The sequence below is a fragment of the Galleria mellonella genome, unplaced genomic scaffold (assembly GCF_026898425.1).
Source record: "Galleria mellonella isolate WM207_F2 unplaced genomic scaffold, CSIRO_AGI_GalMel_v1 utg64, whole genome shotgun sequence".
NCBI classification, from domain to species: Eukaryota; Metazoa; Arthropoda; class Insecta; order Lepidoptera; family Pyralidae; genus Galleria; species Galleria mellonella.
Genome location: NW_026442133.1, coordinates 6,968,563 through 6,994,423, shown reverse-complemented (window position 1 = coordinate 6,994,423; position 25,861 = coordinate 6,968,563). Strand labels below are relative to the sequence as shown.

The 25,861-nt window shown below is 31.1% G+C and overlaps 4 protein-coding genes across 5 annotated transcripts; 2 read left to right on the top strand and 2 right to left on the bottom strand.

Moving 5' to 3' along the window:
* Positions 1 to 2,226: 2,226 nt before the first annotated feature.
* LOC113512356 (39S ribosomal protein L38, mitochondrial) lies at positions 2,227 to 7,105 on the top strand. The gene is made up of 4 exons (XM_026896184.3): positions 2,227 to 2,582; positions 3,455 to 4,023; positions 5,163 to 5,324; positions 6,795 to 7,105. The coding sequence occupies exons 1-4, from the start codon at positions 2,401 to 2,403 to the stop codon at positions 7,067 to 7,069; spliced, it is 1,188 nt and encodes a 395-aa protein (XP_026751985.2). The 5' UTR covers positions 2,227 to 2,400; the 3' UTR covers positions 7,070 to 7,105.
* Positions 7,106 to 7,705: 600 nt separating this feature from the next.
* LOC113512536 (hsc70-interacting protein-like) lies at positions 7,706 to 15,184 on the bottom strand. The gene is made up of 9 exons (XM_052900152.1): positions 15,031 to 15,184; positions 14,712 to 14,909; positions 13,897 to 13,985; positions 12,690 to 12,901; positions 11,949 to 12,058; positions 11,204 to 11,363; positions 9,651 to 9,851; positions 9,104 to 9,260; positions 7,706 to 8,522 (listed from the first exon to the last, which is right to left on the bottom strand). Exons 2-9 carry the CDS (start codon positions 14,894 to 14,896, stop codon positions 8,452 to 8,454), a joined length of 1,185 nt encoding a protein of 394 aa, XP_052756112.1. The 5' UTR covers positions 14,897 to 14,909; positions 15,031 to 15,184; the 3' UTR covers positions 7,706 to 8,451.
* Positions 15,185 to 17,935: 2,751 nt separating this feature from the next.
* LOC113512455 (circumsporozoite protein-like) lies at positions 17,936 to 25,639 on the top strand. Of its 2 annotated transcripts, none has more exons than XM_026896351.3 (5): positions 17,936 to 18,331; positions 19,062 to 19,288; positions 23,007 to 23,653; positions 24,628 to 24,691; positions 25,492 to 25,639. In XM_026896351.3, the coding sequence occupies exons 1-5, from the start codon at positions 18,283 to 18,285 to the stop codon at positions 25,540 to 25,542; spliced, it is 1,038 nt and encodes a 345-aa protein (XP_026752152.2). In that variant the 5' UTR covers positions 17,936 to 18,282; the 3' UTR covers positions 25,543 to 25,639. The 2 variants fall into 2 exon arrangements, with proteins under 2 accessions (XP_026752152.2, XP_026752151.2); XM_026896350.3 differs by having other exon boundaries at positions 17,938 to 18,331; positions 24,628 to 24,761.
* LOC128201874 (uncharacterized) lies at positions 20,151 to 22,864 on the bottom strand. Its single transcript, XM_052900169.1, has 2 exons — positions 22,630 to 22,864; positions 20,151 to 22,304 (listed from the first exon to the last, which is right to left on the bottom strand). The coding sequence occupies exon 2, from the start codon at positions 22,299 to 22,301 to the stop codon at positions 20,331 to 20,333; it is 1,971 nt and encodes a 656-aa protein (XP_052756129.1). The 5' UTR covers positions 22,302 to 22,304; positions 22,630 to 22,864; the 3' UTR covers positions 20,151 to 20,330.
* Positions 25,640 to 25,861: the final 222 nt, after the last annotated feature.

The window sequence follows — 25,861 nt, the reverse complement described above, 5'->3', positions numbered from 1 at the left end:
GCTGTGTTCAAATTTCAGTTATAAAAATTTTAAACGTAAAGTTTGCAACTAGATCATGTTCTAATTTTCTTGTTATTGTTCAATATGCTTGAATAGCATTTTAATTAGGAAGACTTATGTATTCTTAACTACCTTGAACTAAAAACAACAATAAAATAAAAAAACAAATATGATAACATTTTATATGGATATTTTTACCACATTTTTAATACAAAGCATAACTTAATAACCATAAGACTTAAGACTATAAGTTTTAGTATTTTTGTTAGATAATAGGTCTCACTACCCCTCATAGCCCGTTGGTCCACTACTTACGGGACACTCTGTATAATAAAACTGTAATATTTACTTTACAGTTTACACTGTTATTGTAAATAATTGCTAAACTTCAATATGGACATGCTTTTCAAAATGTTTTCAACACATATATGCTGTGATTGAAATATTTGGAATTTTATGTTTTGGTTGGTTTCCAATTTTTTTTGTTTTATACTGAAAACCCAGATGCTACATAATTATTCTTCTTTACCGATTATTCAATATTTCTATAATTCATTATAGGTTAACATCATAGATTATAATTGACATAAAAAGATGTTTATTGATATAAACATCTCATATACTAGAGGGAAACTTTGTACAAAAGTCGATTACTTGGGACCTCTGTTCCATTCGTGTTTCTACCGTGAAGCAGTTGTGTTTGCATGACTATGTTTCGGTTTAAAGGGTGGGATATGGCGTGAATTTACAGGGTACAGAGGAATAACACCTAAGTCCTCAGCAATGGCAACGCATGGGAGGTATCATGAGCAAAACAGTATACTCTATTATGTTCATGGTACTGCTCATGTCTATAGGCGACGGTTACCACTTTCCATCAGGTGGGTCGTTAGCTTGTTTGCTATTCTATGTTGTATAAAAAAAATATATACACACATACCTTTGAAAAGTTAAATCTGGTATAGCCCCATAAATTACATTATCACACGAATAGGTAGGTTTCACATCCTTTTCTCTACATGACGAACTGGCGTGCAATTGCAGACGGATGACAGTACTGGGAATGTCTATTATACGGGTCGCACCAATGTTCCATTGTGGAGGCCAATCGAGAACAGTTTGTGTCTGAAATCGAGAGAATGTTAGCCAAGGTCTTTGTTCAGGTGAAAGGTCTCTGAAAGGTGGCATCCAAAAAATTCGGCGTGCTTACTAGAGCGAAGCAATCAATGCTCTATAAAACGCAAATTCGACTCCATATGAAATACTACTGCCAGTTATGGGCAGGAGCAGCTAGATACCAGCTTGAACCCTTTCACTCAGTGCAACGACGAGCTATGACAATTGTCGATGATACCAGGCTTACAAACGGTATTGAACCCTTTATGTCTTTGTGTTTAAATATTTGAGATTTTGTCTTACTCTGCGTGCTTTTCTGCTTGTACAACGGACTGTGCTCAGAGAGATTATTCAATATGATGCCCACGGCCACTTTCTAGCATCATACGGCTCCACAGGGAATCAACAGGGAGTCAACAGGAGAGCTCAACAGAGAGTCACCCCCACACCTTAGTCTAGATAGTTGCGCACAACCCGGTTTCAAAAATATTTTTCTCATGACCACTTAGATTATGGAATGAGCTCCCTGTCGAAATTTTTTAAGAGACTACAATATAGGGTTCTTCAAAAAAGAGATAAAGAAGTTTCTTTAGGGTCGGCAACATGCGCTTAATACCCCTGGTATTACATACGTTCATAAGCTACACTACTATAAATATCCACTCGTGTTTCTGCCATGAAGCAGTTGCGTATAGCTGTGTTTTGGTTAGAAGTGTGGGATATGATAGTGAAATCATAGCATACAGAGACATAAGACCTTAGTCTTCAGGAATGGCAACATAAGGGATATCATGGCACCGTGTTCTCGGTTATGTTCATGATTATAGATGATGGTTACCATTTCCCATCAGGTGGCCCATTAGTTGTTAGCCGTTCTAAGTTGCATGAAAAAAAATTAAACAATACTGTATTGTTCATTATATGTATTCATTATGAGCTAGTGATCTATGAACAGTTGTGGCATCACATTAAAAATTACACTTCCTATGTATTCATTAAAGTAATTATAGTGATGCGATATTACGTTCTTACTTACATCGATATCGAAAGGTAGATTGCTATCTAATACCTAGTTGAAAAAATGTGTCAAGTTGACATCTCGTATGACAGTCGACAGATGAGCGACGACATCCGTTTCCCATACAAAACACTACATTATTCAATCTCATTTTATATCTATTTATCTACCTAAGTACAAATATTAAAATTTGATCTTTCTTCTCTGATGATCTTAGGATTATATAAAATAAAAGATTAGTCAAACTTACATTTATAGTTTTAATAATGTTAAAAACATTTCGCGGGGCATGTATAGCCAATATACAATTTCAACAGGTTCGATTTGCTCACAGAATAAGAGGTAAAGCTCCTATCTATTGTAGAACTATAAAGGAACGATTAGAAGAATTGAACTACAAAGATGAAATTTATACAACAAGAATAGATATAGGATTCCCACGAACAAAGTAAGTAATGCTGATTAAGTAAGCTAAGAAATTTAGGTTAACTTAATAGAATATAATTCTACTGTGAGAAGGAAATTGGATTGACTTAACGTATTCTTTTCTTATAATCAGAATATAGTGTGTACTTACGAAACTTTTATGAATGACAAAAAATTCATAGAATATTCCAATATTGTACTAAAATTTTTTTGTTTCTTGTAGTCCTGGCAAAGAATAGGTCACCCTTTTCTTTTTTATGGGTGTCATAAGGGGCGACTAAGAGATGAAACATTTTCACAGCGTAATTGTGTTTGTCAACTCGCCTGCCAAACATGGCAACTACTGGTAAATCTCCCCAAGGGCGAGGCTTATGTTCAGTAGTGGACAATTAAAGGCATATTTTTTTATGCAAATTAGAGGGACAAACAAGCTGACGGACCACCTGACTGAAAGTTGTAACTGTTGCTTAAAATCATGAATATAATAGAGCATGCTGTGTTGCCCATGATACCCTTCATGCATTGCTACTCCTAAGGACTAAAGTATTATGCCTCTGTACCCTGTAATATCATTATCATAACACAACTGCTTCATGGTATCACAATATCATGGATGGAATTATATTGTCATTTGTTGAAAAAAGTAATTATTCATCAAAAATTAAAAAAAAATGCTTATTTCATGTATAATATCTACATTATACACGAAATAAGCATATATATTAAGAATATTTGTTCTATCTATAGAACAAATATTATATATATATATATATATTATTATTATAAATAACATATATGATAAAAAGTTAAATCTATGTATTCTTGAGGAATTTGCAATGTGCAGACTGCTTGGCATCACATTTATTAAGTTCATGTGAGATGTGATATTTACAGATTATCAGCTGCTGATTTACGTACAAATAGATTGGATCATATTAAAAAAATTAAAAGTGATAAAAATTTAGAACAATTGGCTCGGAACCATAAATTGGAAATTGATCTTACAAAAGCAAGAAATGAATGGCTCAAAACTTCAGGACCATACCAAAAGAAACAAATAGCTGATCACTATGGTGTATTTGAGCATCTATATAGAGAAGGTTATTTTATACCATTTGTGAATTTAGATATTTATTATAATTTAAAAGATGGCTCCCTGTTACCAGTTTATTCTGGAAATGTAGTCAAACCAGCAGAAGCAATTGAGTATCCTAGTGTTGGTTTTGAAAGTGATGGAAAGTCTTTATGGACTTTGGCATTAACAAGCTTGGATGGCCATTTAACAGAGGCTAATAAAGAGTATGTCCATTGGTTAATTGCTAATATACCAGGTGATGCTGTGGAAAAGGGAGACACTATAGTGGAATATTTACAGCCCTTTCCATTGAAAGGAACTGGATATCACCGATATGTTTTTGTACTTTATAAGCAAGGCAAAAGAGTATCATATGATTTACCAAAAGGTATAATGTTTCAATAATATATTTTCATTGTAAGATTTTTTAATTTATAAGGAAATTGTATATAGATGCATTTTTTTTATTGTCTATAATTTTTACCAAAAAATTGTATTGCAATTTTGGTATTTGTTAGCTTTTTATATTTGATAATAAATACTCCATATACTATCCATGTCCTCCTGGCATAGAATTGTCAATCTGTATGCTAAGTGTGGCGAACTACTGACATAACCCCACCTTATAGGGGAGGCTTATATTCAGCAGTGGACAGTTAACAGTTGATATGATGACTCCATATATCAACTAGTTATATATATTTGTTTTATATCTTGTTCTTGGGCACACTGAATAAATATATATATATTTTTTTTTTTGAACATTACAATGTTCAAAAAAAAAATTCAAGATGATTAAGGAAAAATTAAAATTTTGGATATCTGTACCAAAAAATATAATGACAAACAACAAAATAATAAAGTCTACATTAAATGCAAAATTGTTACTATGCAGATCAAACACTTTGTAAATTGTATGCTCCAGTTATTCCTTGATATAATTACATATAGTCTCACTAATGTAATAAAATTATAACTGGCAATATCTGTATATGGAAACTATTAGAAAAAATTAATATAGGGGGTCTTAATAAAGGTAATAAAGACAAAGCAATAATTTTTAGAAATTTTGTCTGCATGTTTGTTCTGGTATTACATATAAACTATGGCATTAAATTGAACGTGGTACAAACTAGTGGTGGCTGGTGGTGGTAAAAACTAGTGTATATTTTATCTTAATACGCCATATAGAATTTGTTGAATTTTGTATTTCTGAAATTTATGCATACAAAGTAGCAGGGAAAAAGGTAGTTTTTAATAAAATAATGGTCAGCAGTACTCAGTTGTTCTCTCGTTTTTTAAACTAAAAAACTGTCATATTAATAGGTATATTTTTACAGTGCTACCCAGTTCGTAGTATCTTGAGTACTCGTGACAGGTTCATATTTTTAATAAAAGTAATGCTATTACTTAATAACTTTTTAGATATGTTTTTTTTTTTTTTCTTTTACAGCTAAATTTTAAAATATATTTTGTTATCAAATTTATTAGGAATGAGATTATTATTAATCCATATTTTATTTTCAGTAACCTCGTCATCTCCACTAGAAGCCAGAACATTTGTAACTAGAGATTGGTATGAAAAATATCAAGATGACATTACTCCAATAGGATTAGCATTCTATCAGACTGATTGGGATGACAGCGTTAAGGACTTCTTTCATAATAAATTAAATATCAAGGAACCTAGTAAGTTGTATAAGTAGTATTAGATACTTAATTACATCAATATATTTTGTTAACTAAATACTTCTATACACTGTTATAAAGCGGAAAGATTAGTTTGTATAAATTTAAAAACTGCTTAACATTATCTGCAAGTAATTTATTTTCAAAAAAATTGGAAATATCTCTAAACATTACAGTAATGTAATCCAAGGTGTCCTAAATTTGCCTATAAGTAATTATTTGTCGTACGCTGCGAATATTATTCAAAAATGATGGCGAAGCTATATATCTAACTCTAATTAGGTATGTTACAATAAACAGTTTTTGGTCAAATAATAAATAATACTGACTCGAAAGATGACGACAATCCTATTATGATATTAATATTTATCTAACTAAATAGTTGCATAATCAAGTTGATTGTATACATGTAAATTTCTCTAAATTATTTGAATCAGACGTTTTGTTTAAAACTCACGAGGCCTAGGAAAATGTAAAATCTAAAAAAAATCTCCCGGCGTGAGTGAACAGCCTTGCGCTTAATACTGTTGTTATTTTATCCAAGCACTAATTTATCTTTTTTATATGTTCGTGTGAAACGTGCGGGTGGCTAGAAGGTTATAAAGAAGGCAAAAAATATTTATATCGAAAGTGAGACACATATCTTTTCTGTTACGAGATTTCCATCATCATTCATGCTTTGCAGAATTCAAAGCTGCTTTCTGGAGAGGCTTAGGTTGGCTGGACTATCTACGCCTATACACGGGTTCAATAGCGATGCGCGACTATTAATCCGACTACTAATTATTTGACTGAGTAAATTATTTGGATTATTCGAATGATTTTCAAATTATTCGACTACTAATATCATTCGACTACTAATTTTATTCATTAGTAGTCGTTGATGTACGAGTCGATATAAACATAGCTGTGTCGACCCAATCGTTGGAATGTCTTTTTTTGTTAATGGGCGAGATTGTTGCCAATTTAAATTAAGTAACAATTACTAATTTTCGATAGTAGTTTTAGTAAAAAATTGTTTATACCAAATTGCGATAGTTATTATTTAAGTAAGTAGGAAATTATTAGGCAATACTTATTATGTACATTAGAAATAATTTATTATGTGTAGTACAAATGAATGCATAGGAAATTGATGTAATAGCGTTTTTTTCGTCGTCGTCATTACCGACATTGTGTTTCATTAGTAGTGGATGCAGAGAAAGGACTTTGTTGTAATTAGTACTAATTGGTAATTAATATATTAATTTCCATATTTGAATGTTTTTCATTCGAATATGGATAGTATATTACTAATATAGTAGTTGAATTATAATGTTAGTAATTATAGGAATGACAAAATATTTCGGGTTTGCGCATCGCTAGGGTCCAGTCATAAAGTTATCAGTGCCACATATCAATAGTCTATGCATGAAATTTATCTCTTACATTTACCAGGTATTTATATAAACCACATTTTTTAATTTCCAGTTTACGAGTACGATTTCCCAGAACCTTACATAAGACCGCAAGAGTGGTTCCCTCGCCGTAAGCCCTTCAATATCTACATGGACAAGTACCGTGATCCGAAACAAATAAATAAAGAATACTTGTTACGGAAGTTGAAAAATGAAGATCCCTTCAAGACACCACCACCTCCATTAAAGTTCCCCAATGCTCACCCATTACCTAAAAGTATGCCGTCTTGGTTGAAACTTCATGAAAAGAAGATTAGATTAGGATGGGGTAGAGTAAATGATGTATAATCACTTTTTATTTGAATAAAAATGGATTGTTATAAATTGGCTTTTCAATTTTAAATGACAACTTCCTCATCCTCTCCCACTCTTTTTTAGATTGACCAATCACTTGCAGGGAGACGAGACTGACATTTATGAGGGATTATGTTCAACAATAAAGATGTATATATTAAACAATACCTGATATAATTTTTTATAATGATAATAATTAAAAATAAATTGCAGCAGCAGAATTGTAGAGTACGTTATAATACGTCTATGAGCGAAATATGTGTTCAATACACCATACACATATAACGGTACATTTTAAAATTGTCATTATGATATCAACTGTTAACTCTCTACTGCTGAACACGGGCTTTCCTCATATGAGAGGTCTTGCCAGTAGTTGCCACGATTGGCAGGTGGGTTGGCAATCTTAGTTACGCTAGTGATGTTTTAAGAGCAACACTGCTGGCAATTCCTCGACCATTAAGTCTCTTATCACACCCACGGTGTGTCCTATTCTATGCCGGGACCATACGGCACAATATCTTAAAATGGTTGTCTTATTTTAGAACAGCTACGTTATACTTCGTTTGTATTAGATTAGACGAAGTTTGTAAGTTTTGTTAATTATATAAGGGTAATTAAAAGATCAAATATTTGCATAATATTTATTCATCATAATGAATAACACAAAAAATAACATTATTGAGAAAATTTAAAGTTTTTCAAATATGAAATTATTAAGTCTATATTATAATAATTAAATGTAAAGTGCAACTAAATGGCATTATTTCCTAGTTTATTGAAATGCATGCACTTGTATTATATGCCGATAATAACAGAATATAATTTTTTTTTTATTATCTGTATCAAGGCAATCTATTATTGCTATAATAAGAATAGTGTTATACTATAGTAGCGAATATTACTTAGATTGTTTATTATCGGCTTGTAGGATATCCAAGAAAGGATTAATAATTTCATGAGATTTTTTATGTTTTGGGTAATATCTTAACAATAAGTTAGAAATTTTTATTAACTTCGAATTAGAGTAATCTTGACATGGTACAAAATAAGGAAAACAAATTGGAAATGCGGCTAGAATAATGATGGTAATTATACATAATATAGAAAGAAAGAAAACATTACATTCAATCTTTTGGCATTAAATTTACATCAGTCCCAGTTTTTAATAATGTAAAGCTAATACTTTATTCAATGAAATACAATAACATAAATTAGTAAATATTAATTACCATATAGACCCCCAGCACCGATCTAGTACTATAAGATATATGGTTAATTATTAAAAAAAATATTTAAGGCGTCCATATCTTTACGATGCGTGTAATTTGCTTCATGTTGCTATATAAATGCAAGGAATATATATGTAAAATTCTTTAGTCGAGACCAACGTCATCGTCAGTTGGAGGCTTGGCACCAGCACCAGGTCCACCAGCGGCTCCAAAACCTAAAAAAAATTGAGAAAGATTTTATCACTCAAGTCAACACATGGACATACCACAAAGTGATAATATAAAAACAGAATATTAAAATCTCATATATACACGTATGTAAATTATTGTAATAATAATGTATTATTTATACAAAAATAAATAAATTTCTGAATATATATAAGAGCATCACTGCAAAATAGTTGCATCTATTTTGGCTAGTCCTTTTTCTGTAGTTTTAATTACAAACAAGGACAAAGTTTGTATGAAACAAAATGTTTGAAAAATCATATAGAAAAATAAAATTGGTACACGATTGCGTAGCAGGAGCGGTCGAATTAGTATGGGTGATCAATAAGGGATCAATAGTTTTAATCTAAAAAAGAATTATAATTATAATGATTATGATTAATGATGGTTTATAATTGACTGAGATACTGCATAACAATACATAAATAATATAATTGCAATTAAACTTTTAAAATATCCCTTTTGAAATTAGTTTAAAACTGGTAATTAGAGGATAATTAAATGTTATTAACATTTTGTTATTAATATTTTTGATGGTGCATCATGCGACAAATATAAGGGAATTTACCTGGGAAACCACCTGAGAAGGGTCCTCCTGCACCACCTTTGCCCAATTTATTTTGTAGTTTCTCTATAACAGCAGCAATTTTAGGATTATTTTGATATTTGATGAAATTAGCTGGATTTGATGAGACATCTTGAAATGCTGCAGCAACTTCTGGATCCTGTAAAAGTTAAGTTGTAATTAGAGTATACTTGTAATTTATAATTAAGAATGATATTAATTAGTTTTTAAAAATAAATATATTCAAGGCCACATTGTATTTTTTGGTATACTATGTTGAAAATTAAATTAAATTATATAATGACTTGTTGTAATTTTGTTCCCATGATTCAATAAAACAATAAAAAGAAACCTGTCTCTTATCTATGTTAAATAATATGTGAAAGCTCAATGTTATAAAGGTTGTGAATGTTATAGAGCCAAGAGGTCAAAGAAATATACTCTGTCAATGTTCATACAGTCCTTTCCTGGAAACAATCGTATTTAGGGGGGGGGGGGTGTGTACCATTCTATTTTTATTTATTGATATGTCCTGGGTTCTTAGTCATACCTGAAAGGCGGCCATGATCTCCTGGTCGAATAGTAAGTTGCTGAAGTCCTGTGGGTTGAATCCGCCGGGGAAACCAGCGCCGGCTCCGGGGAAACCGGCGCCGGCTCCGGCGCCAGATCCTCTCGAGTCCGCTTCGCGTGCATGCGCGGCCCGAGCTCGTGCTTCCTGTGCCTTGCGAGCACGTCGCACTTTTTCACGGTGCTATGATAATTATATTTATACAATATTACTTCTAAAATTCCTTCATATAAATACTAGTGTGTTTGGGTATTTACAATTACATACATCCATATGATTATAGAAAAATATTATTTTATTTAATGTCGGTGTTCTTAAGTAGATTACTTGTTATCATTAAATAACAATTTATTTAATGTTTGTTACAAGAAATCTCCTATTTAACAAGTTTGTAATTAACTTTTGAAATTAAATATATTTTATTAATATGTTTTTATAAAATGATGAATAATAGTGTTGATAGACATTTGTATGAACACATTGTAAACAGTAACTTTTTATAAAAATGTTTTGCTATATTTACCCTATAAGCCAACTTGTGATTGCCGATTATATTAACTGATAGACAAGGTACAAAGGCTATATACTAATAGTTTTATTATGCAATTTAAAATGATAAACAAACTGACCGCCTACCTGATAGAAAATGGTAATGGTCGCCTGTAGACATGAGCAGTACCATGGACATAGCAGAGTATACTATTTCGCCCATAATACTCCCAATGCGTTGCCATTTCCGAGGACTCAGGTGTTATTCCTCTACACCCTGTAAATTCACTGCCATATCTCACCCTTCAAACCGAAACACAGCCATGCAAACACAATTCCTTCACAGTAGAAACACGAATGGGATAGAGGCGCTCAAGCAAACGACTTTTGCACAAAGTCTCTGGTCCTTCTTTCAAAAACCAGCACTAATGATTAGTGTTAAACGCTAGTTAATCATGCAGTAGAATTCTTTCCTTGAGCTGTGTAGTTTAGTATTGAAAATATTAGGGAATTTTATAACTATTTATTTTTATATTTTTTTGACCATGTGGTATGTAAACAGAACTGCTTCATGGTAGAAATGTGAATGCGACAGAGGTGCCCAAGCAAATGACTTTTGTACAGTCTCCTTTTGGTAAATTTCAGCATTAAATGTTGGTGGTCTACTAATGTTAGTAGAATACTAAATAATACTTATAAAATAACCAGTGATATGGACTTCGTAAAATAACATCTACATAATATATACATTTCAGATCATAACTTCATATAGCAGAAGAGAGGAGAGACGGGTCAATCCTTAACCAGATTGGTAATTTTGGTTATAGTATTCTCATTTAGGATTCATACATACAGAAAGCTTGACGACAAACTTGAGCTTTGGTTAAACAAAAATATTCAGATTCCTCCACAATTTTCTATATCTAACTGTCAATTCTTTTGATGGTGAAGTGGATATTTTCAATATAGATTTGACTCCTTTTTTACATTTATGTTTTTGATAGATTTATATTTATGGAAGCCTAAACTATATATAAATATTATACCTCTTTCTCTTCCTTTTTACGCTGTGCACTGAGCTTGTGTTGACGTAGTCTTTCAGCATTTGGTTTCACTTCATTCAGCCATTCATTAGTTTGATCATCATAGTCAATCTTCAGTGATTCGCAGAGATCATGAGAGGCTTCTTCAAATTTTCCTAATAACCTACAAACAAAGGTATATTTAATGTATACCAGGATTGACTTAAATGTACTTGAGAATGTTTTACTAGTTTTAAAACCAGAATGCTTTGCTAGTTTCATAACCATCCAGAGCCCTTAGTTATGATCTGCTGTGACGTGAGTGAAAGCCTGACTGCGCGCTTAACGTAAGTCAATTCGATTATTCTTATGTTGAAATATAATGCGCATTTATGAAACTTTTAATATTAAAAGGTTTTTTTTTTACAATTGCTTCCACAAACAAACATACTTTCTTGACGATTAACAACTATTACAGCTTATGACAGTGACTTGTATTTTTTTTTCGCATGTATATCACGCTATATATATTTTTGTTAATGTGAATATATTGAGGATAGGTGAAAGATGACAGTGTAAAATAAATATTGCTTCCTACACTGTTAGTAATTTAGGAGAATTATTTCTAAAAATCAGTTGTTTTTTGAGATAATTATGTTTATATTTACTTTGATAGTCACAGGCTTCATAGACGTATGATCTGCTAAAAATTATTAACTTCATTAAAACGATAGAAATATTAAGTTATGAAAAGAAAATATATACAAACCTATAGGCACGTCCACGAAATTTGTATGCTGCAGCACTATCACAGTTGAGTTCAAGCGCTCGTGTACAATCCTTAATACAGGCATTTGGCTTGTTCAGTTTCAGATAGATCTAAAATAAAAATTTACATAAATTATTTGTTTAAAATATCTTAATAATAGTAATAGTAGTATCTAGAGAATACAATCCCGGAATTCCGAATGACAAAGGCAACTGGCCGTTATATATGCATCTATGATAATTATATATGCATTTATTATATAAATTAAAACCAATAATTAAACATTAGTTTTGAATAACCACAGATAAAAAAAAATGTCATCATTAATCAATTGTAATATAAGATTTTAATCTTATTCTTATTATGAGTATTACATAAGAATTTTTTGTAGAAGGTTAATGACAATTTTATTTTTGGCCTCTGTGATGACACAAAAATTATTTTTAATTATTTGTTTTAATTTATACAATAAATTTATATATAATTATTATAACTGCATATGTAACGGTTTGTTGCCTTTGTCATTTGGGATCTCGGAATTGTATTCTTTAGTAGTATCACATATTTTGCTACGTTTAAATAGCGCACAGAAGAACTTTTTATTAGTAGTAGTGTAATCCTGTTTGATTGACCAAGACATTTCTTTAAATAGAACAAACTGCTAGATTTTCTTATTTTACAGGATTTCTTACACGTTTTTCGTACATGGAATCAAGTCACTTGATTCATTTGGTTACTTACCTGTCCTCTCTTTGCGAATAATAAAGCACTCTGTGGATTTAATTGTATGGCCTCACTGTATAATTTAATAGCTTCATCAAACTGTTGCTCAGAGAATGCTCTCATAGCTTCTGTGCGTTTTTCATCAGATTGATCACGCTCCTCGTCTGTTACTTCCCTTGCCGAATCACCCATAGTCTGTGATTCATCTGTTAGATCTGGTTCAATGACACCTATAATATAAAGTGTATTGTATTATCTACATTAATACATATAAATTTAAAAATACATGCAGTATTTTTAAAACTAATTGTATTGTTAAGGTGATTTAAAACTAATTGTATTGTATTGTAAATTTCATATATGAATTTTGAAATCGTCAACCTTTTTTTAAATTTATTTAACTTATAATTCAAATAAATTAATTTTAAACACAGTTTGTTGTTCAAGGATTAATTTCAATATATACTGTTGGCCTTTTAAAAAGGAATATGCTCTTTTCACTAGTCACAAATATTCAAATTTTTGGGTGATTTTCAACAAGCTATAACTGTGAGAAAAATGATCTTACAGAAAAAATAAACAAATGTAGCTCCAAGTGTCTAGTTTTCAGACATGACCATGAATATTTTTTATCATGTTTGGGTCTGGAGTAATCCTAAGAAATGAACCAAACAAATATATTAAAATTTTTTCTTAGTTAAAAAAGGTCTATAGGCTTAATTTTTTTGTTTTTCATTGATTCTTTCAATAGCTCTTTTAGAAAATTTAATACTCTTTAATTTTATGTAATCATAAAGCTTGTAGGATGATTTGCCGTTGAGTTATCGTCAGTCAAAGCAAAAAAGTACTTTTTAACTTTGACAATCAATAACTCTAGAAATAATGATCGTATAGGAAATCGAAGGAAGGTTTTGGAAACTACATGATATTATCTATGCTGAAAAAAAAATTTGCATTGAAAACTTTGTCTAAAAAATTATTTAAAAACTTTTCTTTATATTTAGGTTTTTATCACAATTTTAATTTAATTCCAAAGATTTCAACCGTAATGGAATTTTCAGTCAGCAATGTTAACAACTCAATGTCATAAGTCTGGTATACACATTCTATTTTGGACATAGAAGAACATAATATAATATTTATGCCATCAATGTATCCAGCCATACAAATAAAGTCACAGGTAATAAATAAAATAAGAATACCTAATAAAAAGAAAAATACATACCTTCCATATCCAATTCTACCTCAGATTCTGGTTCAGATTCATCATTAGATGATTGTGCATTGTCCTCAGGTTTATTAGTATCAGTATTCCTGAAAAAAGTACTACACAATCACATAAACTCAAATGCTCAGAGTAAGAAAAACCTTAAGCTATTAATAAAATTATGAATTTTTAGTAAATTGAACTTTAAAAAGATTAATGCTGGACATAATATAAAAATAAAAAAAAAAAAAAATACCAGAGAACTGTTAATTTCAAGTAACATCTCAAAAGGTGGAGGTCATAATTTTCAAAAAGAAAACGTTGAAATCTAACTAAATTAATAATTTTAAAATTATTATTTATCTGTTATTAATTCCCAAAAAGCAACAATAGCTTTAATTCTAAGTAACGGCTATCAGCTTATTTACTATTCTTTAAAATAGATTAACTGAAAAATATATATCTTATATAATGCATGTAAAACAAGTTCATTATCATACTTCATATGAATAAAAATTTATATGTTGAGGAAAAAAGGTGAAAAAGTGATTTCTGTTAAGTATTATGAAAAACACTTGTCAGTAGTATCTATAATCTATCTAATTACAGATTTTAAACAGTTGATTAAATAAATACTTATTAATAAGCAATATGTTGGACTATAAAGTGATATTTATTTTGTCTTGCAAATAAAGTTTTCCATGACATTCATTATTTCATGTCAAGATGAAAACTAACAAATTTGTTGTAAAAAACTAAAAAGTTGAAAATTGGAGGAGAGATAAAAGAATTTGTAAAATTGAATTGCATTATAATTATATATAGATACGTACGTGTCACCAGACTGGGCAAAATTCTTAGCACCAAATGTGGCGGTAGGTAGTGTGACCCCAAGTGAAGTCAAGTAATCTTTAAAGAACGTTAACTTTGGATGTTGAAGGATTTGAGGTTGATTTTTGCAGAGCTCCACGAAAACCTTCAACTGGACTATATGCTCGTCGTTAATCGGGCAGCTCATTTTTATTGTCTCGCTGCCGGCAAAACAAAAATGACCGGTATGAACAATTAAATTAACAACAGACCTCGGTAATTATGTAGTAATTTAGTATTTTAAGAGAACTAAAATAAAGAATTAACTGTTGTATTATATACCTTTTAAAGAATTGAAATTAAATTTTTCACAAGAGAATTATAAAAAAAGGAAATTTAACGCAATTCAATCGTAGTCTGGAAACATGGAGAAGTTTTTTTTTTTAATTTACTACAGATTACAAAAACTATTTTTACTTTACTGATTTTTTTTAGTACGTTTGTTCCATTGTGGAACAGGCTAAGGTCGGAGACCATGCTGCCTAGTCTTCAATATGATAATATGTCTGGAATTTACTGATTTTTATCTAATCAAATAATGCAGACCGCCGTCACATCGAACAAAAAATTTATTTATGCAATCGGATAAATTTGAACATTAAAATAAAATGTAAAATTAGAGTAAAATGTTCATAAGCGACCTTGGTTGCTTTATAAATACTTTCACATTGTAAATATTCAGTTGTGTTTTGCCTTTTAGGTACCTGCATATATTAATTTTCCAGAAACTCAGGAATGCAAGTATAGTGCCGACTCTTATAGGAACAACAAAACCGTAGATCAAGTATACTACTTGCGGTCCTAATAAATATGATAATAAACTAAGATTAAGGAATTATATAGTCGAATGATAAAAATGTCAATTCATAGCAGACTAATGTATTGAAAATGTTATACGACCGTATAATCCTACTAAATTCAGATACAACCTGCTTTCATACTTTCTATATAAACTGTGAATTAATTAATGAATATATATTAAAGACAAACTATATTGTTTTATTTTCGTTTATGTCGATGAAATGATCTATAAAAATAAATATTTTTCACAAATAAATAAGATTTAATATTACAATCATAAGTTTTAATTGTGAATTGATAAAATCCAGTTTTTAGTATTTAGCATTAAGTTTACATTATCCGCACGAATGAAAAGTTATGTTACTAATATTCTTATTTGGTCGATTGCTTAATGATTTAACTCTATTACTATTTCATTATGCATACGTTCATAATTCTTCTATAACATTCTTTTCTGACGGACAAGAAAGACATTTTAGATTTATGAAGTAAAATTTATTTATTTTAGTAAAAATATAACTGTAGTTTAAATAAATTACAGTGCTAATTCATATTATAATTTTTAATGCTAAATTATTATGGAGACAAAAAAGACAAAAAGGCACATTAGTGCGTTATCGCGTAATTAAATTAGTATCACAGAGCAAGTAATTACTACGTTATAAGACTTGGCAGTGGCCTTATATCTACGACACCTCGAAAATTTAAATGCATGTCACATTTTTGAAGTAGCAACTTAATGAAAATTATAAAACAAATTAATAAATGAAACTCTATAGTGTTGTGAATATCACTATTTATATATGCATCCGTCCAAAATATCTTTATCGATTGTTGTCATAAAAAAAATTATCTATTTCGTACAGATGTAGATTTAAATACTATTTATCTTTGTATTATATCACTTATAATTAAATTTGAATTTACATAAATAAATAGTAGGAACCATGGTAGGCACTAATGGATTTTAATTAATTTTACCAGTGTTCATCAAACTTGGGAATGTTGCATAAAAATTTGCTCCACTACTATATGACCAAGTAATTAAATAAATTACATAATGCATGCAAACTTTAATTAAACTTAACTATATTATTTATAATTATTATTTACTCACTGGTTCATATATATTGAAAATTATGCTAAAACGTCATTAATTCTTTGTATTATGTTACATTGAACACAAATGTATTTATATTTTTGTTTATTACTACGTAATTTATAAAAATACATATTAGTTATTTTAACTTAAAAAAATATTTATAGGTGAACCACTGTTTTAGAAATGGCGCCAAAATTCTGACGTTTACAGCACCTATTCAATTCTGCCATGATGGAATACAGTTTGGTAACATAGTTTCATACAAAAACGTCATTTCAACAACAATGTTCCAACATACTTTTTTTTTAATGGGTGATAATGGAATGGTAACCCCATCCGCGCTATCGGTATACATGGGCGGGGCATCAGTAAAGGATGATAGATGAGAATAAAGCAGGTCAGTTAGCCCATCGTGACGAATTCAACAAGAATTGGTCATGATGGTTTTCAGGGGGAACCACGTGGAGGTCGACCTAATAGGGCATATTGCTAGCAACGGAGCTATCAAACTCCATTGCTAACAATCCCTTTTCCTCCGGTATAACGTACTGTTCCAACTGTCGTTGGCTTGATTTTTTTAATGGATGACAATAGTGTGGTAAACTTGCGCTTACTTTTATGCTCTGTGTTGATTTTTTCAAAATTTGAAATGTTGTATGATTAAATTATAAAAATACCTGATGAGACCGATTAGTTAAATTTGAATTGGAAACTATTTCTAATTTTCTGATATAAATATACATATGCACGTATTGCTTACAATTAAAAAAAAAGTCACAAAATTATAATTAATTATTATTATAATATTTTTAAATTATTATTATAATTAATAAATTAAAATTTAATTATTCATGTTTTAAATATTTAGCTCTATAAAGGCAATATAATTTATAATTAATATAAAAACACCAACAGCCAGTTATTTTCATATAGACTATTTTTTAGATAACCAAATAGATTCTCAAACGACTCGGCACATCACAATGCTTCTTATGCAAGAACATTGTTTGCGTAGATTTTAAAGCTTAGGCATTTAAATAGTTGTTTTCTAAAATAACCATAAGATTATTTCTGATTATAAATAGGTAGTTATCTACTCATATCTATTTACTATCTTACCTACTCACAAATTTATAGAAAGCGGAATTAATTATCTACGTACCCTACAATAAATAAATAAATAAAGAATAAGTTATTGATTCTATGTAGATGCTCACTATGATACACCCTATTCATCGTGGGTAGGCACATATAATTTGTTGTGAAGTAGATACGCGCTTGTAGTAGGTACATATATTATACGAGTAGTAGGTATACTTCCTATCCACTCGCAACTTGGTTTTACCATGTGCGTGGGTACATAAAGAGTGAATAAGTTCTATACTAAATATAGCTTTTAATATTTATAATATCTTTGTAAATATGTGTCTATTAGTATTACGCATTCGCATTATAATGCAATATAGGTCTAACCAATCACGTATCTTCTTATAATTTAAAAAGCCATTATGTCTAATGCTAATGACTACAATTAAATATATTTGTTTGATCGCCAGTGAACGTTTAGTTTTAATCAAATTCACACAGAGCTGATGTTTTGATTTTGCGTTATTCAAATAACTGTATTTAAAATGAATGCTGTTGACCGAAGTAATCAGACATTCACATGGTTTCTAATAAGTAAGTTTTTTGTATACTTTGATATATGTGTTTACTCGTATTTAGATATTTATTGTTAGTTACCTATTATTCATATGATAATTTTTTTTATTTGAAATTATGAACTGTCTTGCCCGCGTCTGATCTATTCTCAATTTAACACATTAACATTTCAGTTTTTAATATTTCGCCACAAAATGCTGGAATAATCTATCTTCTCCCATCCTTAATCCAAAATGAATCTTTAAACATAATTTGAAAGCTGACATTGTAGTTTTATTTTTATTATTTTTAATTATAATAGGTAAGTTTATAATAATATGTCATATCAGGGATTTTGCGTGTGGCATTCGGATTGAGAATTTGCTATTTTTTAATTTTTACTTTATATACATCTATATTTACTATACTGTATATAATAAATAAATATTACTTTGTAATAATCATATATTAATATATACATTATCTTTATAGATTTCATATGTATACATACATTTGATATGTGATAAATGTTTTGCATTTCTTCATCTTATTTTATGAATGTATTTATGTGGCTGTCTTTTTTTGTAAAATTCTTGAAGAATATAAATAAATTTAAAACTAAGAAATCTAAAAAAAAATTACTTTATAACTCTAAGGTCACATGTATGAACGCTGTTTCATGTTCTGTTGCCCCACTGCAAATCAGATCGATAATTAATTACAGTTGAATTTGAAATTTTAAAAAATAATTTTCTGTATTGTCTTACAGTATGTATATTACTTCCATTTATTGCTTCTGAGAGTGTTAAAAAGACTGAAACTGAAAAACCAATGACCACGGAAAAAAAGAACGAAATTACGCCTGAAATTAAATCAAGATTTTTTGATTATAGTGGCCCTTTTAACCAACTAAACCCTAACTTTAATCAAGGATCCGGCGGGAATTCTGGGACTAATTATTTACAATCTCCTCAGTATTATCCTGGTGATGTTCAGGTAGCCTTAACTTATTATTACTCAATTATAATTTTAGAATACTTAAGTCTAAATTTGGATTTTGGAGTACATTAATTAGAAATGATAAAATTAATTTGAATATGTACATAAATCGTCTTCTTACAATATAATTATATTTGTAAGATTTTAATCCGATAGAAGTATCTATATTATCTAACTTAAAACTTACAAATATAATTACATATGAGATAGATCTAGTACATAGGAGATATTTAAGAAAATTAGATATGGGAGATCTTAAAAAGAGTAGTAGAAAAAAAAAAACAAAATTTTTAGAACCTTTGTTTGCCTTGTTTCGGTATTTCGCAAAATGTACTATACTAAATTTAATACGGTATTCAGAGCTATGTTCCTGAAGGTCTAACTTATAATCTAGTAGTAGTCGTAGTAGTATTCCAAAATACACGCGTATGAAATTACGAGCAAATATTAGCCCATTATAAATTTAGTTTATACTGACTCCTAGAATAACGGTGTCGTATAATGACATCTTTATCATCACATTGAAAATTTAATTTTAGAGATAAAGACAAAGAATGATTTTTCAGAATCGTTTCCATTATTTAGTATTTTATCTACTGCATTAGAACATTAAATAATAATTCTTTATTAGCGAACCGGGTTTAGTGAATATAGTCATTTAAGTTAAAAAAAATATCATAATCACGAAAACACATGTTTGATTCAATAAGCCTTGAAGAGTATCGACCTACAACGTAATCTAATTCGTTATTTTTAGAAGGCAGATATCATCTATAAATATATAGTTCTAATATAGAAGTAGTACTAATAATTAGGGGAGAGTCGGGTAGCCTCGGCCACATAAATAAAACTCATGATATCTTGAAAATCAACCGAAATAAACATTTATTTTTAAACTTTAACTTAAACTAAACATATATCTTATAATATTAATTAAGTTAGAAACTGATAGTTTTATTATATTAGCTTAAATCAAGTCTCAAAAGCAGTCTTCAATATTTGTTAAAATAATTTTTGGAGGGTAGCCCCGGACATAGAATTACTGATGACCAAATCGTTCTTTAGCCTTGCATACGTCACAATAGTAGTAAGCCAGCGATGGATCAATATCCACACACGCTTCGTGCGCCCAGTCTTTGCATCTATGACACTGGATCCAATCTTCCTCGAACGTTTCTCCACAAATGATGCATTCTGTATCGTGGTCTCTTTCTAGCTGAGTCAAACTTTGAATATTCTTCTTTGTTTTCATTTTATTAGTTGCCGCCTTTCTTTTATTCGTTGTAGTTTTATTGGTTGCAGCCTTGGTTGTGTTGGTCGCAGCCTTTTTCTCTACCAACGCATTTTTGAAGGGCGAAGATGTCAGAATCTCACTTTTTTGTGTTTTTCGTGAACGCGCTGCAAGACGCCTCTTGGATGCATCGGGAAGAGGGGACAACTGCTTAAGCAATTCATTTACAGTAGCAGGTGCAGTTGATTCTGTAATTTCTGACGTTGATGCGGGCATAAATGATGGCTGCGTATTGCCACTGGCTGATGGGTGTGATATAAGACTGGTAGATGGTTGCTGGTTACTACTAGTGGATGGCTGCTGGGTGCAACTAGTGGATGGCTGCTGGGTGCAACTAGTGGATGGCTGCTGGGTGCAGCTTGTGGATGGCTGCTGGGTACCACTAGAGGATGACTGTTGATTGCAGCATCTGGATTTCTGCTGATTGCAACTAGTTGATAACTGTGATCCCACGACTGTCTCTTCAGAAAAAGCTGGTTCCTGTTCAATATTGGTCATCAATGATGGCAAAAAATCCAAATCACTGAAAATTTCCCTATTGAATGGATAAATCCCTGTGCATTTGAACCCATTCTGTGCTATTTCTAGTCTCGCTGCCTTAACGAAAGCTGAATTGACTAAAGCAGCGATGTCATAATCAGTGATCCTAGCCCCTGGATTTTGTCTCATCCACATTGCGCTTGCTGAACCAAATGCAGACTTAAACGGCTTGAAAAATACCCTGTCCAGAGGTTGCACCTTGTGTGTTGTGTGTGGTGGAGTGCTAATCATATGGATGTGATTAGCTCGAGCAAATTCTATCACTGCCAACTCTTTATGGCTTCCATGTCCATCGAGAATCAGAAGGACAGGGTTCTCCTTCGAAGGCTGTACGTGCTGTTTGAAATGCTGGAGCCACATTAAAAATATCTCACCATTCATCCAACCACTTTCGTGTGGAATAGCAATGCTATCTGGTGGAGCTCCAATCATCAAACGACCATTTTTATCCATCCTTTTCCTCGGGAAAATAAAAAGTGGAGGTATAAAATGGCCGCACACGCTCATAGCAAACATCAATGTAATGTTTCGTCCTCTTTCACCAGAAGTCAACTTGCCAACTTGCTTTTTTCCCTTAGTAGAAATAACTTTCTCATTCTTGTGTACAGTGGAGACCCCCGTTTCATCAGCATTGTATATTCTGGAAGCAGGGAATTTGTATTTATCTTGTAGTTGGTGGAGCTGATCATAAAACCGATAGACTTGTGGTTTATTAAACCCAACGGCTCTTGCAATGCTGGTTGACTCTGGACTTCTGAGAGCAATATCTGGGTATTTCTTTATGAAGCTATAATAAAAATCTTTGCCGGCCATTTTCTTTTCTTTATTGAACCTATGAGGTATTTTTAAACGTTCTGCAAATTGAAATGCCAATTTCAAAAACTCTACTTTGGTCAGCGGCATCAGGCGATTATCGAGGTCTTTGACATGGTTATATAATTGCAGTGATTGATTTTCTGAGAAGGTATGTTCATATCTCCCTAGTGTTGGCTTGAACTGTGCTTCTTGTCCACTACCGACAGCTTTTATCCGATCCTGAAGGGTGCTTCTCGGCACATCATATCTCTCAGCTGCTTCTCTCACCGATATCTTTTTTTCCAGTACACATCTTATAGCCTGTTTCATTTTATTTTCGTCCCAATTTCCTCTAGGCGTAATCCTTCCTTTGAATTTTGGCATTATCTGCAAAAGACACAAGATTTTATACACTTGTCTCAACATTGTAATAAAAAAAGACTGTAACATAGAGATGCATAGACAAACAGACATGGTGAAACTACCACGTTTCTTAATTTCACTATGCAATCCAAGAAACTAAACATTTCGTCATAAAAGAAATGTCCGGGGGTACCCGACAAAAAAGTGTCCGATTGTACCCGACCGCCTCGATCCTATGTTTTTATTCCTATAGGAAATATCAATAAAAACAACGTCAAGTATTTACCTAATTTGTTAACTATAATGACTAACTTACAGAATTAGTAATATACTATGGTGAAGTACTTACATTGTATAACCAATAACCGCACTCAAAAAGTAAACGGCGCACACAAAAGTATAGGTACTGTTAAACAAACGAATGTCACGTGTTGTTCGCACATCAGTCGCAGCGCGTTTGATATGAATATACGGCTAAATGGTGCTGCGGTCGTGTGGATGTGACACTTGTGCATGTATGTGTGCGAACTTTCCTGTAACTAGCACTGACCGAGGGTACCCGCCGGCCGGGGCTACCCGACTCTCCCCTACTATTACTTGTACCACAGATAATATAATACTATACTAGTACTTGTACTGTGTTCGTAGTTACCATTTTCAAACAGACGAATTGCTAGATTATAATTTTCAATAGCTTAAAATGTATTTCCAAAATACGGTTTTCAGAATGGTGGTTTTCAACAGTATCCCAATCAAGAAAACTTTAGACCTACTCAAAACCAAGGTTTTAATCCCCAGTCAACTAATGGTTTGAATCAATGGCAAATCCAACCTGGAGTTCAAGTAGGTGGAAATAATCCTAATAGTTTTCCCAATCAGCAAATAGGTAATATTAGACCAGACATGAATAATCAGATACAAAGTCAAAACCCAAATCAAGGAATACTGCCTCCGGTATCTATTGGACTTCATACTCAAGTTCGACCAAACGGGTGGGATCAACAACAATATTTAAACCAGCCACAACCAATAAAGGATCCGAATTTTAGAGAAAATCAATATCCTAACCAAATATACCAACGTCCCTTCAATAATCCTGGACATAACTTCCCAACTGGAAATGGACAAATTAATCAGTATCCGTTTGGACATCAAGGCCAAAATTTTAATCAAGAAGTGAATCAGTATCCAAATGCAGGCCATCAACAAATGCCTAATCAGTATCCAAATCCAGTATCGCATGGAGGTAATAGTGGTGGAACTTTAGATGACATACCACCTCAGTATAATGGATCTCAGAATGCTATATTGGGTAAACCTGTACATATACCAACTAATACATTTTCACCGGATCAAATATATTTTGAAGACAGGTTGGTTGCCTTCATTATATTAAATATAAGTGAATATAATAGTATCATGTATGAGTCTGATCTTGCGACATCAAAGGGCTTTTGTAATAGAAACCTTATGAAATTGTCAACCATTTTTAAATGATCATCATTGTTTTAATAAATTATTACTATCTGATATGAATAGAGGCAATTAACCACGCAAATAGGCACTTTGAGCTAAAGTTTTTAGGGACCCGTCCCGAAAAGGCACAAAAAATCCTTATGGTGGGTTTTTGTTCTTCCGTCCGTTCGTCCATCTGTCACAGCGTTATATCTCATCTCAACAACTACTAATACTATTAATTGTGCTATCAATTTGAAATTTGGGATAATTTTGTATATTATTGTTCCATATATATTGCAATGGAAATAATAAAAAAAAATGATTTTATTTTCTTTAATAGAGGATATCAAATGAGTATTAAAAATTTCAAAATAGACTTGGTAGTCTAAGTGAGGTATTGTTACAAAAGGTTTCATTTGTATATTTTAAAATAGTTTTTGTTTTAATATTTTTTATGCTGTACAGTTTTTTACTTACGATCGAAAATATGAGAAAAAGAAAAACCATGCCTCCTTTATCTTCGAAATTAGTAAAGTGAAAAATCTCAAATAATTACAGATATACCTATATATAACAGAAAAAATAAAATAATGATTCTTACTAGCAGTTTTTGATAAATTATTAAAAATCTTCATAAATATAGTTTTGCGGTTCAGTTTTTAACCACAATTAGATAAGGTCTTAATTAACAAAATTACGAATTGCAGTATCAATAATAATAACCATTAGAAGTCTATTTCTAGCAATTTTATCTCATATGTGTGTACGTACAGAAGCCAGGTGTGAGTATGACTCGCATCTGACTGGTTTTATTTATTTACTTCTTTTTTCTTTTGTAGCTTCTTAATGTCTAGCAATAAAATTTATATCTTTCTTCTTTTTTTCATAGCACGGAAAGCCCGTCGCAAAGGCAATGTGTACAGGACTGTCCAGCTACACCTGAATACCAACCAGTATGTGGTTCAAATAATGTTACTTATTTTAATGCAGGGAAATTTGTATGCGCTCGCAACTGCGGCATACGTAAGTATTTCTAGCCAAATACCTATCTAGCCGGAGAGCGGTGATTAATATTATAGAAAAGAGAACGAAGTATTTACTACAATAAACATAAAACAATATTATTTACAATTGCCTAGCTACATAGAACGTATGCTGTGGTAATATGGAGTATTTTATATTTTTTTTCCAATCGAAAACAATAAATATTCTGCAAAGTACACTTTCTGTTGTCGCAAACATTTTATTACACTTTAGAGATATTACCGGCGATATTGTTATCAAATTTATTCTCGTCAAAGTTGCTTTTTTTTAATGGATGATAATGGAATGGCAACATCGTCCGCGCTGACCGGCATTTGTTTTGAATACATCTGGGATTCCCAGGGGGACCACGTGGAGGTCGACCTGAAAATAGATATAAGGTATTTTGCTAGCAATGGGACTGGTATTCTGAATTACTAGTAATCCCTTCTCTCCCGTCAAAGTTGAATGCATCTAATTTAAGAATTAAATGTTGTTGTATTCTGAAAGCTATCGGTATTAATACAATATATAATCATTGAGGAACTGGCCTGTTGATATTAAATTTTATATTAATGTCAACTTTAAACTAATTACTTTAAAAAATACCGAATCTACATTAAGTATACATGCCTATAAATTTATATTTTTGACTAAAAGTTTCATTTTAATTTTTACATTGTTAGCGTATATGTGTAATTGACAAATTACTGTTACAATTTTGTTTCAGGAGTTTACGTTTTACGACAAGGAATGTGCACCCGGCGGCCGATGTAACTAAGTATAATTAAGGATGCTTCATATTATTGTACTATTAAATATTGAAATTATGTTTTTATTTGAAATTAAGTAATATACATAATCAATTAAACTGTTAACGTATGTGTTTATAATTATTATAAAATATAAGGCTTGCTCCTTTGAGTATGTAACATCGTTTAATTTATTGCAGTTGTAAAATATCATTACATATTGATATATTTCGTTTATAGACATTAAAAAAAATCGTGGCAGAAATGGTACCGTTCTATAATATAATATATACAAGTTAAAGTTTTATTTCGACTTTCTGGATGAGTAGTGATCCTCCTTCATGCATT

Bases quoted from the DNA above. Each gene is read 5' to 3' on its own strand.
- LOC113512536 (XM_052900152.1), bottom strand. From the start codon at position 14,896: ATGAGCTGCCCGATTAACGACGAGCATATAGTCCAGTTGAAGGTTTTC. The intron at 13,986-14,711 runs GTACGTATCTAT...TACTTTTTTCAG, and splicing joins TTTGCCCAGTCTGGTGACAC to GAATACTGATACTAATAAAC. The intron at 12,059-12,689 runs GTAAGTAACCAA...TTTTTATTTTAG, and splicing joins TATTCGCAAAGAGAGGACAG to ATCTATCTGAAACTGAACAA.
- LOC113512455 (XM_026896350.3), top strand. From the start codon at position 18,283: ATGAATGCTGTTGACCGAAGTAATCAGACATTCACATGGTTTCTAATA. The intron at 19,289-23,006 runs GTAGCCTTAACT...TACGGTTTTCAG, and splicing joins ATTATCCTGGTGATGTTCAG to AATGGTGGTTTTCAACAGTA. The intron at 24,762-25,491 runs GTAAGTATTTCT...ATTTTGTTTCAG, and splicing joins CGCTCGCAACTGCGGCATAC to GAGTTTACGTTTTACGACAA.
- LOC128201874 (XM_052900169.1), bottom strand. From the start codon at position 22,301: ATGCCAAAATTCAAAGGAAGGATTACGCCTAGAGGAAATTGGGACGAA.
- LOC113512356 (XM_026896184.3), top strand. From the start codon at position 2,401: ATGTTAAAAACATTTCGCGGGGCATGTATAGCCAATATACAATTTCAA. The intron at 4,024-5,162 runs GTATAATGTTTC...TTTTATTTTCAG, and splicing joins ATCATATGATTTACCAAAAG to TAACCTCGTCATCTCCACTA. The intron at 5,325-6,794 runs GTAAGTTGTATA...TTTAATTTCCAG, and splicing joins ATTAAATATCAAGGAACCTA to TTTACGAGTACGATTTCCCA.